Source organism: Lonchura striata, chromosome 7 (assembly GCF_050655825.1).
Source record: "Lonchura striata isolate lonStrDom1 chromosome 7, ASM5065582v1, whole genome shotgun sequence".
NCBI lineage: Eukaryota > Metazoa > Chordata > Aves > Passeriformes > Estrildidae > Lonchura > Lonchura striata.
In genome coordinates, this window is record NC_140709.1 from 6595496 (window position 1) to 6609521 (window position 14026).

A 14026-nucleotide genomic window follows, 5' to 3' on the forward strand; every position below is an offset into this window, starting at 1 on the left:
CAGCTACCCTTGCTGATTTGATTGTGGGGAAAGCAGTGTCATGTGGAAGCGCCACTGCAGCTGCTGTGCTGAAGCTGCCCACAGCTGACACCTCTCTGCCTGTGGTTCTGGCATCCCCAGCATAAGAAGGATATGGAACTGTTGGAGTAAGTCTACAAGAGGGCCATAAAGTTGATAAAACGAGTGGAGCACCTCACTTGCAAAGACAGGCTAGTAAAGTTGGGGATGTCGAGCATGGAGAAGAGAAGGTTGTGTGGAAACCTCATTGCAACCTTCCAGTATCTTAAGAGATGACAGGAAAGACTTTGTCAAGAACTGTAGTGACAGGACAAGGGGAATGGAGACACATTGAAAAGGGGGAACTTAAGTGAGATGTTAGGAAAAAATTCTTCACTGTGAGCATGGTGAGACAGTGGAACAGGTAGCTCAGGGAGATTGTGGATTCCCCATCCCTCACAGGGTTCGAGACCAGGTTGCATACAAGCCCCTGAGCTCCACGTTCGACTGGGAAGTGTTCCTCACGTGGCAGGTGGGTTACAACTCCTTAGCATTCTATGGCTCTGTTTCTCCGTAGGAAACACTGTGCTGCTCTGGCACAGCTCTAAGCCGTCCGCAGCACTGAGCAGCTCGCTGACACAGCCACAGCCGTTTAACTTGGGACCCGGTCGCTGCCCCTGACCGGGCAGCTCGGGGCTGGTGCGCGGCGCTGACCGGCCGCCGCCTCAGAGCCCGCCCTCAGCCCCGCCCGCCCCTCGCCTTTGGCGCGAAAACGGCCGCCGGGGGCGGGGCTCTGCGGCACAGCGGCCGCTGATTGGCCGACGCGGCGGGCGCGCGACCCACGTGGTACGCGGCGTGGCGCGAACCGCAGTGGGGCCGGGGCAGCGATCGGGATGGATCTGGCAGTGGCGGCCGTGGGGGGCGCGGGCGCGGCGCCGCAGCACCAGCAGATCCGCGATGAAGTGGCCGAGAAGTGCCAGAAGTTGTTCTTGGACTTCCTAGAGGAGTGAGTGCCGGGGGCCGGGCCTGGCGGCGGGCGGGCAGGGTCGGCAGCGGATGGCGGGCCGACAGCGCCTTACGGAGGGGCCGCCATTTGGCGAGATCCTGCCAGGGCCTGGTGCCCCCTGGCCTTGGCGTTCAGCTGGAAAAGCTCTGCTGTCGTCTCAGGCTCTTCCGGGAGGAGCCTGAAGGAGGGCAGCACGGTGCTCTCTTGCAAAACTCTTGTAGGAGAGTTTCCGCGGGAACGTTTCCCAGAGAATTTGGGATGTCCTGGAAGTGTCCAAGGCCAGGTTGGATGTGGCTTTAGGCAGCCTTGTCTAGTGGAAGGTGTCCCTGCCATGGCAGGGGGTTGAAACGAGGTGATATTAAAATTCCTTCTAAACTAAACTATTCTATAATTATATGATTTTTTAGGTGCATTTGATGCACCTAAGATTTTGTCACAGCTGTTGAAAACCCTTTCCATGGCTTGGGTGTTAGACATTAATACGTCTGTCTCTCTGCGTTTTGCCTCCTGAGGGGCCCATCCTCATCAAATAAGGAAACCATTAACATCACCCGGAGGAACAAAACCTTGTTTGCTGGTGCAGAGTAATTGTTAAACCTTAAATAAAATTGTTTCTGTCACTGGGACAACTCTACTGCTGTATGAAATGTAAATCCTGTGTGTCTGTGCTAGGGTGTAAACAGAGCAGATGTAGCAAGGGGGTGGAAGAAGAAATATTGCTGGAAAAGGGCTTTGCAAGGGACTGTGGGATGCCTGAATGTGAGTGATCCTTTTCTTTGTCTTTTCTCCTGAACTGAGAAGTATTCAGTTGCTGCCTGTGTTACTGTGAAACATTTTCCTGGATCACTTTCAGGTTCCAGAACAGCGATGGAGAGGTCAAGTACCTGCGAGATGCAGAAGAACTGATCCGGCCAGAGCGGAACACATTGATCGTCAGCTTTGCAGATTTGGAGCAGTTCAATCAGCAGCTCTCTACCACAATTCAGGAGGAATTTTACAGGTAAAATGTAGAGTGGGTTTTTTTGAGGTAAAGCTGAGCTCTGCTGGAGTATCAGGCCCATAATGTCTTGGTTTTATGTAAAAAAATAAGAGGCTTATTTTCTTTCTACATCCTAGAAACACATTTTGGATTTTTTTTTTACTGGCTAAAAATGTTTCTCAGTGGATTCCTCTCTGGAAACTATGAGTTAACCAGATAGTTGCATTTATTGTGGTAAAGAAGTAGGTGGTCAGTGTGAGAATACAGAATAAACTCTAAAATTTCGTGCCCTGACAGTATTTTATTGAATTGGTCACTTATTGTGAAGATATATTTCTTAACATAAGGATAAGAGTGTTATAAAATGAGGCTTTGAAAAGTCTATTTTCAAACAATAGTGCAAGTAATATTATTATGCAGTGATCTCACACAGCATATTTAGAGTGTCTTTTTGGGTTATACAACATATAATTAAAAACCAGAACATGGAAATCTGTTAATCTTTGATGTAATCTAAAGCAGAGAAGGCATTTTGATAGCTTCTCTAAAATTTGAACTTTTTTTCCTCATTTTAGGGTTTATCCATACCTGTGTCGAGCAACAAAGACTTTTGCCAGAGACCATGGAAACGTTCCTGCAAACAAGGATTTTTATGTTGCCTTCCAGGACCTTCCTACCAGACACAAGTAAGATGATTATTAATTCCAGAAAATTGTCCTGTTTTACTATGAGGGAAAAACATGTTAAAGCATGCTGAAAATGTTTTGGTTATATAGTGTGAAATGTGCAGTTGGCCAGTACAGTTGTGACAAAGTTTCCTGATCTTGTACAGGGGATTTTTTGACAAAGCTTTTCATTTGTAAATCACACTCAGATACTTAAATTCGTCATATTTCACAAACAAAAGTAACCTCTCGTTAAAAAAAAAAAAAGTGTGTGTTGCTTTTGAAATACCAGTGATATAACCTTTTATTGATTTAACCTTTAGTATTAACCTAAAAGTTTATGTGAAATAAAATGAGAATATATTATAGTAAGAATATATTGTAGAAAGTTTGTTTCTTTTGTTTGTTACAGCAGTTGTTTAGTCAGAGTAATGCTATATTGTGTCTTAGTACCCTGGGCCTAAAATTGTCAATTTAATAATTTAATCCTTGTGAATTTCTGTTTTTAACAGAATTCGAGAACTGACTTCAGCAAAAATTGGCTCCCTGCTGCGTATCAGTGGGCAGGTGGTTCGTACCCACCCCGTCCATCCAGAGCTGGTCAGTGGAACCTTCCTGTGCCTCGACTGCCAGACCGTGATCAAAGATGTGGAGCAGCAATTCAAGTACACCCAGCCAAACATCTGCAGAAACCCAGTCTGTGCCAACAGAAGGAGATTCCTGCTGGACACAAACAAATCAAGATTTGTTGATTTCCAAAAGGTATAAAAGGGACGTTGGGGAGTGATGACAACCAGTAATGTTCCTGTGGTAGTTAGAAGGTGTTATTTGTACTTCTGTACATTGAAGATGGTTAATTTTTGTTCTGTCAAGAAAACATCAAGGCACTGCAATTTCTGCAAAAGGTTTCTTCCTGTCTCTGAAACACTTATTTTTAAGAATGGGAAATTATTTGTTTTGTTGTGTGACATTTATTGTCTAAGTAAGCCACTGAAGCCCCACTTATTCAAGCCAGATTTATTATTCATGTTACCAGTACCTCAGGTGTAGTTGCTTTGTACAAGTATGAAAAGAGGTGCTTATGTATATCTGCAGTGTCTTGCTCTTCCTGGTTGAATTGCTCTCACAAATCCTCAGCACTTCACATCCCATAATTGTATTTTATGTCAGCCTCATGGACTGAAATTTTCAGGTTACCTTTCAGAATTGTCACTGTGGCCCTTGTACATCCTCTAAGCTGCTGCAAGACTCCTTAGATGCTGATTAGTGAAGGGATTTTTGGTTGTGTGTCGTTGTGAGAGCGATTGATATGGAAGGCAGCAGTCAGATACTGTTGAACACATCTGTTAGCATCTGTTAGCAGTGTAGCTTTTGAAGCAGTTTCAGATCTGGTGACATGCTCAGTGTTGAAGCTTCTCTCTGTGCCAGGTGCGCATCCAGGAGACGCAGGGCGAGCTGCCGCGGGGCAGCATTCCGCGCAGTGTGGAGGTGATCCTGCGCGCAGAGGCCGTGGAATCTGCCCAGGCTGGTGACAAATGTGACTTCACTGGCTCACTGATTGTTGTGCCTGACGTGTCCCAGCTCTCCACACCAGGTTAGTTGCTGCTCATGACCTCCTGAGGTGTCCTTCCTGTGCTGGGAGCTGCTGTCCTGACTCCCGTTTCCCTGGCAGGGTTACGTGCAGAAACCAGCTCGCGGGTGACAGGGACAGAGGGCTACGAAACCGAAGGCATCCGGGGGCTGCGCGCCCTCGGGGTCCGGGAGCTCTCCTATAAGCTCGTCTTTCTGGCTTGTTACGTTGCACCTACAAATCCACGGGTGAGTCTGCAGAGAACGGAGATTTAAAGGTGTTGGTGATTTCTGTTCTGGATGATTTTCTCTCAAATTAGGGAACAGGAAAGGCTCCCTAATTAGGGAGCAGGAGAAGCATGGGTAAAGCTTTAAGTGTGCATGTGTGCCACCTTTCTGTGTTGTTTTGGCTGTCTTTATATTCTCATTGAATTTACATATCAAGGTTCTTGTCTCTGTTGCTCGTAGCATTTTTCACAGAAGAGATTATTTGCCAGTGTTGCAGTTTGTTCTAAACAGCTAACTGGCACATGTATTTCCACTCGGCTTTCATCTATTTCTGCAGCATTTCCTTTTCTTCCAAGAAATCCTATTGCTGCATTTTGTCACAGGAGAAACAGGGATCCTTTTTGTTCCCTCTGGTTTATCAAGTGACATCTCGGGATGTTACTGCAGTATGAGTAATACTAGCTACATCTGGGTTTTGACATGGTGTTGTACTGTAATCTATCATTTTGCTAAGAACATCACCATCACATAGGATAAAAAGAGTATCTGGTATGTTCTGGGAGTAGAAGTTGCTGGGCCCCATTTCAGAGCATCAAAAGACCTTGGAAGTTTCCAGCTAATGTAAGAATGCTTACAAAGACAGTTTTAGTCAAAGGAAGTAATATTGGTTTTACTCTTTTTTTAATCTCACTTGGGATTTCTCACTAACTAAAGTTGCATTATTGATCTTGCCTGCTAGGAAATTGGCTATTGGTTTTTAAAGGTATAAGGTGATGAGTTTATTTAGCCTAAGGGCAGCTTTTCAGGATGTGTTCCTCCCCATCTAGATTTCAGAGCAAGTTTTTGTGACCTGTCTGCAGTGCTCACATTCATTAGTGACTCTGTCATTACTTTTATTGCTGTTTTATTTCCTTGGTTTAGTTTGGTGGAAAAGAGCTCCGAGACGAAGAACAGACTGCAGAAAGTATTAAAAACCAAATGTCTGTGAAAGAGTGGGAAAAAGTTTTTGAAATGAGCCAAGATAAGAACCTTTACCATAATCTGTGCACCAGCCTCTTCCCCACTATCCATGGTAAGAATCCATTTGTGGCCTTAGAGAGGGGGGATTTAACTTGTGTAAATATTAATTAATTCCTTTTGCTGTCTCTGTAGTTTTTGGGAAAGGTTGAAAGCTCTGTGCCAGCTACCATAAACTCTTCCCCTCAGCACTGGTTGTGCTAGAAGAAGAAAATTTATTTTTTGAATAGTTGTGGTGTTTAATCATTAAGGCCTGCAAGTCCAATCTAAAAGGTTGGGTTTGATGTCAGGTGTTCTGCTAGGTGTTCCAGATTTTAGTGGATGCTTAGCAAATAGGTGAATTCCAAGTGAATGTGTCCAAATTATCTAAAATTCTAGTGGGATGAAGGTTTTTTTAAATAGGAAAACTGGTGGTTTTTTTGATATTTAGTTTAATGTTTTTTCTGGGGCAGGTAATGATGAAGTAAAACGCGGGGTCCTGCTGATGCTCTTTGGAGGAGTTCCCAAGACAACTTCAGAAGGCACTTCATTGCGTGGGGACATTAATGTTTGTGTTGTTGGTGATCCAAGTACAGCCAAGAGTCAGTTTCTAAAGTAAGATTAAGACCCAACCTTTAAATATTGTCCAGTGTGACTAGAGCTATAAATGTGCACTCTGTCTTTTTCTGTGTTAAACGTAAGAAAGGGAAGTAAAATATTTGTTTTAGCCGTGCTTAAATACTTCAATCACATCCATACAATCTCTGAGAAATATTCTCAAACTCAACATACAAATTTCCAAATATTTTCAAAGGATGTTGAATATTAAAAATACAAATTAATTGCATATTTAAAAATATCAGCAGTAGGTGAAATACTGGATGTTTTATTACTCTTTTCCACAGGCATGTGGATGAGTTCAGTCCCCGTGCTGTGTACACCAGTGGCAAAGCCTCCAGCGCTGCAGGTCTGACGGCAGCTGTGGTGAAAGATGAGGAGTCCCACGAGTTTGTCATTGAGGCTGGAGCACTGATGCTGGCAGATAACGTGAGTCTAGGAAGGGGAGAGGTTTCTGCATCCCCAGAATGAGTTTGATTTATGACAGAGAGCCCTAAATTGTATTAGTGATGCTTTTTTCATAAGTGATTGAATATGGGTCACTTATTTTCATTCTTCTGCTGCAGGGTGTTTGTTGCATTGATGAATTTGATAAGATGGAGGTGCGGGATCAAGTAGCCATTCATGAGGCAATGGAGCAGCAAACAATATCCATTACTAAAGCTGGAGTGAAGGTACCTTGCACTATTCCTCTGTGTAATTTGTAGCATCACCTGTACTGATGTGCCTTCACCTGTCAGATCATCATGTCACCTCTGCAGCTGCCTCTGTCCTGTGGCAGGACAGAGATCACTTGTTGCAAAGTTTTTGTGGCACATACCCAAAGAAGGTCAGAAATGTTACTGAGAGTTAAATAGTAGTGAACCAGAAAGAGAAAATGGAAAAAGCCTAACATTGAAGTAACCCCAAAAAAGGTTACAGAATGGTGTGTGTTTGTAGAAAAACAGGATCTTATGAAAAGCTTGTTTCAGAATTATTGGCAAGAGTGTGGCAATATTTCAATTTTGGTCATCAAACTGTGTCTTGGCTTATATAGGACTTGCTTATATAGGGCTTGTTGGTGGAGTTTGGGGGCTTTTGAGGAGTGATTGTAGTAATACCTTCACTGGACTCCACCAAAATGTGTTATGCTGACCCATTTGGGTTGCAATGAGTTGGTTTAGGAAGTGGTCACAGATACAGGTTTTTTAAATTTGTTTTTTCCCACTGTCAGGCTACTCTGAATGCCAGGACCTCCATTTTGGCTGCAGCAAACCCAGTTGGTGGCCGCTATGACCGATCCAAGTCACTGAAACAAAATATCAACCTGTCAGCTCCCATCATGTCCCGCTTTGATCTCTTCTTCATCCTTGTGGATGAGTGTAATGAGGTAATTTTAAGGAATTATAGAATAGTTTGTGTAAGAAAACATCCTTGGAGGTGTCTAATCTAACCTTGCACTCAGATCATTGAGAGCAGTTTGCCAAGATTTGACCTGGTGAGTTTTGAGTATCTCCAAGGATGGAGATTCTGCAGTCTCTCCAGGCAATGTGTGACAACTCTCGTGTTCAGTAAATAGTAACTTATACATCTAATCAGAATTTCTCATGGTTCAGTTCATGTGGGTTGCCTCTTATCCAAGGACTACTTGGCTTCATCACATCTATGCTGGCCAGTAAAGCAGTTGCTATCAAGCTGAACAGACCTGGCTCTTCTCCCTTTTCATACATCATGTTCTCCTGCCCTCTGACCGTCTTGGTGGCCCTCTGCAGTTTTGAGTGAAGGAAATCTCATGAGAGTGTCTTGCTCTGGCTTTTCTGCTCTGTCTGTGTAGCTAAAAGCTGGCAGTACAAATCCGAACATACTCTGCTGAATACAAGGATACTGCCTTTTCATCCTGTAGTGGTTTGACCTGCAAACTTAACACCATTAGTCATTTTTACAAATGGCTGGTCACTAAGGCTGAGACTGCTGCCACCTGTCTATGTGGCATTTGCCTTGGGAATGCATGAGATCTAGAGATTAATGTTAGTTCAGCCACTGTTCTGCTCAGAGTGATTATCTAATTGAGAAGGGACTGGTGAGAGAGACAGAGCAGGCTGAAAAGGAAGAAAGTTCCCACGCTGCAAAGTGCTGCTATCTGCCTGTTCTCTGGCTAACTTGTAACCCAGGATAGTTCCAAGAGGTTATAAATCCTAAAACTGCCTTGTGTTTCCTTGTATTAAAAAACCCCGGGGCATTCTCCTGGACCTCCTGGCAGAGACTTTGGCTACTGGAAAGGGTAGCTGTGCCATGAGGATTACAAGTAAACAGGAGGGATGGGAAGGAAGAATAGAAGGGTTGTTTTGCTCTTTGGCTGATGCTGTGCAAGTGGTCCTGATGCAGCCCCAATGTCCCAGGTGGTAGATTACGCCATTGCCCGGCGCATCGTGGATCTGCATTCCAGGGTGGAGGAGTCTGTTGACCGTGTCTATTCCTTGGATGATATCCGAAGGTATCTGCTGTTTGCAAGACAGTTTAAACCAAAGGTAATTTTACTTCTTGAGTGAACTGTGGAACAGTTCTGTCTGAGGAGGCCCAAGGGAACGGTTGCTCTGCAGTAGGCTTTTCTCCAGCAAACACCAGACTAGTGTTTTCTTAAGGAGAGAGTCATAAACTCAGGTTATTACTTAGAAACAGAGAGTATTTTGGAACCTGGTGCTCCTAAACTCCAGAAACCCAGTCAGCCCGGCTGAGATTGTTACAGTCCATAGCAATTCTTAACTTTTGTCTAGAACAATTGAGGGATCGCTTCATGGCCTTCTCATGGGTTATTCAACATGGCTGCTGCAGAGTTTTTTGTATTTTATTGACTTACTGCTTAGTCAGTTTGTGTGTCTTTATTTTAAAAGGGTATTGTGCCTCTGTTTCTTTGCTTTTTGGTAAAATACAGCACATGGGAAACTGGTCTAACTACAGATTTTTTTGGGGTCTATCCAAGTAGCAGCTTGGAAGGGCTGTGTGTTTGATTTTTCATAAGTGTATAGACAGAATAATTTAGTAGAAACAGACATGAATTATGTCTAGAAACAAGTCAGTGGAAGATACAAATAGAAATTATTAAAAAATATGCTGTAAAATAATTAATGCAGCTCTGTACTTATGTGCTATGTCCTAATGACTGTAATGTCATTATCTTTGATAAGTGTAATCATTATTACAGCATAATTTCAGCATAATGTGATTGCCATTATACTTGCGTAGAGTATGTGTATGGCATAGAGTATTTCAGATAAAAGCAGCAGCCAGTACAGCAAAGGCTGTACACTGCCAATCTAATGCAAGAATAAAAAGCTTTAATACTCTGACCACTGGAACTCCTGGCACTCTGTTTGATGCCACACAGATATCCAAGGAGTCTGAGGACTTCATAGTGGAGCAGTACAAGCGGCTGCGGCAGCGCGATGGCTCTGGAGTGACCAAGTCCTCCTGGAGGATCACAGTGAGGCAGCTGGAGAGCATGATCCGCCTGTCTGAGGCCATGGCCCGCATGCACTGCTGTGATGAGGTATCAGGGGCGTGATGGAGGTCTGGGGAAATCTTCATGGAAATGTGTGGGAGTTGTGCATTTGCTGTTTGACTGTGATATTGGACCTTTTCCTGTGGGTGAGGAGGAGAGCTTGAATCGTGGTCGTACTCAGTCTGAGTCTGTGTGCCAGAAGTAGTGTTTTTAAGGGATGACTTGTAAAACTGATGTCAGCTGGTCCAAACTGAGAGATTGCATGATTTTGTGTCACAGCTGTGTCAGCACTCTCAGCCTCCTTCCTACCTGTCAAATTATGACAGTCACCTACTACTGTCAGTCAGGGCTGTTGGCAGTTTCTTTCCTGTACTCTCTTGGCTCTCTTCTTCTCTATTTGCAGTCTGAAAAGCCAAAGTTACCAAAGTTATCTGGACCTCCCCAAGAGTAGCTCTGTGTGTGATCTGAGCTCCTGCTCACGTCAACCATGGCTGGAAAGCACATGTTCTGGCTGTTAATTGTAGAGTGATTACTACCCCTCTAGTCCTCACTTTCAAACCCAGCAGGCCTTCTGAAATGTTGATTAGAGGTTATGTGACACATGCAGGGATGGAACCTTGCTCACTGCTTGTGTAAGGATACCCTTTGGATTCTTCTAAATTAAATTCAGCTTATAAAGAAACAGATAGCTTTTAGGTTATGGCTCAACTATAGATTATTTTTCCAGTTTTTGCTTTTCAGTTCTGGAGGAGAATATCATTAGTTATATCTCTCTTTCATGTTGTCTCTGTTCAGACCCATTTCTTTCATGTTTCTTCCTCCGCTGATCTTTATCCCAAATGATCTTGGCTTAGTAAAAATTTTATCGACTCCACATGATTGCTAAATCCTGAAGGGATCAGGCTGCTTTTCCCTCCGTAACCTTGCATGATCTTGGAATACTTATAGTGGGATATAATTTAACTTGCAGAGTATTTACTGTTTAGGATTAATCAGCTGAGATGTGTAGAAAATCCCTTTGTCAGAGTAAGAGATGAGTTTCTGAAGCTGTTTGAAAACTAGAAGCACCCCTGTGCTTATTTAATATATGGTTTTTCAAAACTTCCTTAGGTTCACCCAAAACATGTGAAGGAAGCTTTCAGGCTTTTAAATAAGTCCATCATTAGAGTTGAGACTCCTGATGTCAATTTAGACCAAGATGATGAACAGCAAATGGAGGATCAAGAGGACCAAGATGGAGTCAATGGTAAATTACTTACAGAGAAATTTTTCAAAGGGAAAAGTCCTTCCACTCTTTACAGCTTACCTTGATTGAGCATATGCTTCTCTTCAGTTTCTCACCTGTTTCTCATCTAATGAGCTCTAGAAATCTGGGCTCCTGTTCTTAACTCTTGCTTCTTCAGCTTCCTTCAGCAACTCACCCAGTTGGTCAGCACAAGGCTTTTCAGTGGCTCAGAGTATTAAACAGCTAAAAGATATTGCAGCTTTAAACATGGGTATGTGTCCAAACAGGTGAGGCAGAAGCTCCAGCTGGGGTCAATGGTCTTGTGAATGGGATCAATGGCCATTCTGAGGATGTGAGCAAGGATGCTGCACCCAAAGCTTCTCTCAGGCTGGGCTTCTCTGAGTACCGGCGGATTTCGAATCTCCTGGTGCTGCACCTCAGGAAAGCAGAGGAAGGTAAGAATTTCTTTACTGCAAAGAAGGCAGACCCCGAGTTCAGTGCATCTCTTGCTATTGTACATGGGATTTTTCACTCCTGTTAGACAACAAACTTGTTAGGTCAGGTGTAGACCTATGCACATATGACAGTACTACATCTGGTGATGGAAATAGGACTTCCTGGAGTTTCTAGCTCTGTTACCTTAGTCATTTGTTATAAAACCTATTAAGTTGAGCAGCATGTCAGCAGAGTAGAGCCAGGAGAGGATTTGTAGCACACAGTAGTGTAACTAAGCTAGAAGAGTCTGTAGCAGTGAAAACTGGAGCAGGAGCTTTAGTGCATGCCAGCAACCACAGCCTGTCTTAAGCAAATGGCTGGATTAGTTTTTCAGAAGCTAAAATATTTCAGTTGCAATGAGGCTATTTCTGCAGTGAAATGCAGTAGTTGTCTCATAGCAGATAGTAAAGCTACAAAGCTTTTGGAATGGTGTGGGGATGACAGGATCTGTTCAAATGCTGAGTACATGTAGAAGGATGACGCCTCTGGCTTTATGTGACAGTAGTTTTTCTTTAGCCCTCACTTAAAGAAAAGGTACGTTAGTCCTTGCAACTGGTTCTTCTTGAAGCTAAAGGCTGATGGGATTTGGAAGCCACTTGAAAGCATAGAACTGAAAGCTTCCATTCTCAATCTAATTAGCTCCAATTAAACCATGACACAGCACCCTCCAGTGCGAAATACGGTGCTTTAAGAAAAAAACCCTTAAGTCTGACCTTTCCTAAACATCTTAAAAAGCCTATTTCTCTCTTCAGCATTGTGAATGTTAATGTGTAAATCCTTTTCTTCTATGGTTTGAGTGGTAGTTTACTGCTGCTGTGTTGATGGAAATTATTTTTTCTGCAGAAGAGGATGATGCAGCACTAAAGAGGAGTGAACTTATTAATTGGTATCTAAAGGAAATTGAATCTGAAATTGAATCTGAAGAAGAACTAATAAATAAAAAGAAGATAATAGAGAGAGTCATTCACCGACTTACACATTATGTATGTATAGAGACGTGTGGGTAGTGAAAAAGGGGTTTTTGACTTGTATAGGGTTGTAACTTACATATTAAAATGTTTCATTTTTAATAGAATGCATTCCTATTTGGAGAAATCTGTTTTGTTCTTCCATTGATTGATGCAGTATAAATGCCTTCTTTGTTTAACACCTGCTACAGTAATTACAGGAAAAACTATGAAATAAATTAGAGATGCGTATAAGTAAAAGTTCAACTGTGTCACTGTAGAAGTGTGATGTTCTTCTGTATTTCTATAGTACTATACATTAGGATACAAAAATACAATTAACACTTGTATTCAATGGATAGCCATAAGTCAGAGGGATACAAGGGCATTTTGGAGAAAAAAGTATGGCCAAATAAAATACTTGTCACTTTTAAAGACACAAAACCATTAGATTGGAAAGCACTAAGGTGGAAAGTTCCCAGGAAGGATACAACATAGAAGTGATTTCCACTGAATGCTGTTTTTAAGAATCTCTTAGAGGGAGTTCACAATTAAAAGGGTTAAGAATTAATAAGAGGTCCTAACAATATAAAATTTCCTCTCAAAAAGTACAAACAAACCTCTCTGTCCTTGTTTTGACACAACTCTTTGTTGCAGGACCACATTCTGATTGAACTGTCCCAGTCAGGACTGAGAGGATCCAGAGAAGAGGAGGCTTTTGATGATGATCCATACCTGGTTGTCAACCCAAACTATCTGCTGGAGGACTGAGGGCTGAGAATGGCATTCTAGAGCTGGCTGCTCACAAGCTGGAAAATGCATTCTTTTCATGCAGGGGTTGCTGTAGCTAATTCCTTAAATTCCTATGACTGTGCCAGAGTGTGGTCAGTAATATGTGATTTCTCATTTTCATTGAGCATACCTGGAAAGCTTTTAAAGACATGACACATGTATATTAGTTCCACTGTTAGCTCTGAATTTCAGTGCCATCATCTGGATGCAGAGGATAATCATCCAATAGCTTTTTTGATCATCAAGCTATGTAGGCGTTCCTGTTTTAAATAAGACTAATTTTACATTGTTCTTTTTTAGTAGACATTTTATGCTATAGGTTTTTACTCTTTTTCTTAACATAAATAAAAGCTCACTAAATATTTGGGAATGGGTTTGTTGTTACTCAGTTGTGAGATTACTGTTTTCTATGCCTGTAATATGAGGCTGAAAAATACAGTGATCTAAATGTTTAATGTCTTTAGGAAGACCAAATTTTCTGGATGACAGATGCTCTTTTTAAAGAAGTTTTTTAAACTTCCTGTGATAGACAATGAGAAACTGAATGCTTCTCTTTTTTTTTAGATGGACTAAAGATGTGCAGGTTCCTGTTGCATATGTAAAGTAGAAAATGGCAAATAGCCAAGCCCAAAGCAAGGCTTTAAGTCAGCAGGGCAGAAACATCAACCTTGATGAATGGCTTAACTTGTAAGTGAATTGAAAACTGCCACCATTTGTGAGGGATTTTTAAGACTATATTTGTAAACCTGATTGAAGATCTTTCTATAAGAAAACTTTGCTTGAATTTCTGCTCTCATTTTTTTACTGTAAACTATGGGATTATTGAATACTCTATTAAGAATTAAATATACCTGAATATTTGTCCTGTTGCCTGGATACCAGCATTTTTTTCTTCTTCTTTCCCCAGTTCTATAGGTTGAGAGGGGTTTTCTCTGAGTTAGTGCAGCTCTACTGAAAAGTAAGCACCAGGTGGTGCTGTAAAGTTAATTTTTAAACTTACTATTCACACAGCAGAGTCGGGGGAACTTTTT

The 14026-nt window shown here is 42.3% G+C and overlaps 1 protein-coding gene across 1 annotated transcript; it reads left to right on the forward strand.

Moving 5' to 3' along the window:
• Positions 1-854: 854 nt before the first annotated feature.
• Positions 855-13871, forward strand: MCM6 (minichromosome maintenance complex component 6). Its single transcript, XM_021548742.3, has 17 exons — positions 855-1003; positions 1857-2003; positions 2558-2668; positions 3160-3409; positions 4076-4241; positions 4320-4465; positions 5366-5516; positions 5914-6055; positions 6346-6487; positions 6625-6732; positions 7272-7427; positions 8437-8565; positions 9423-9584; positions 10647-10782; positions 11049-11216; positions 12100-12239; positions 12861-13871. Exons 1-17 carry the CDS (start codon positions 891-893, stop codon positions 12972-12974), a joined length of 2481 nt encoding a protein of 826 aa, XP_021404417.3. The 5' UTR covers positions 855-890; the 3' UTR covers positions 12975-13871.
• Positions 13872-14026: the final 155 nt, after the last annotated feature.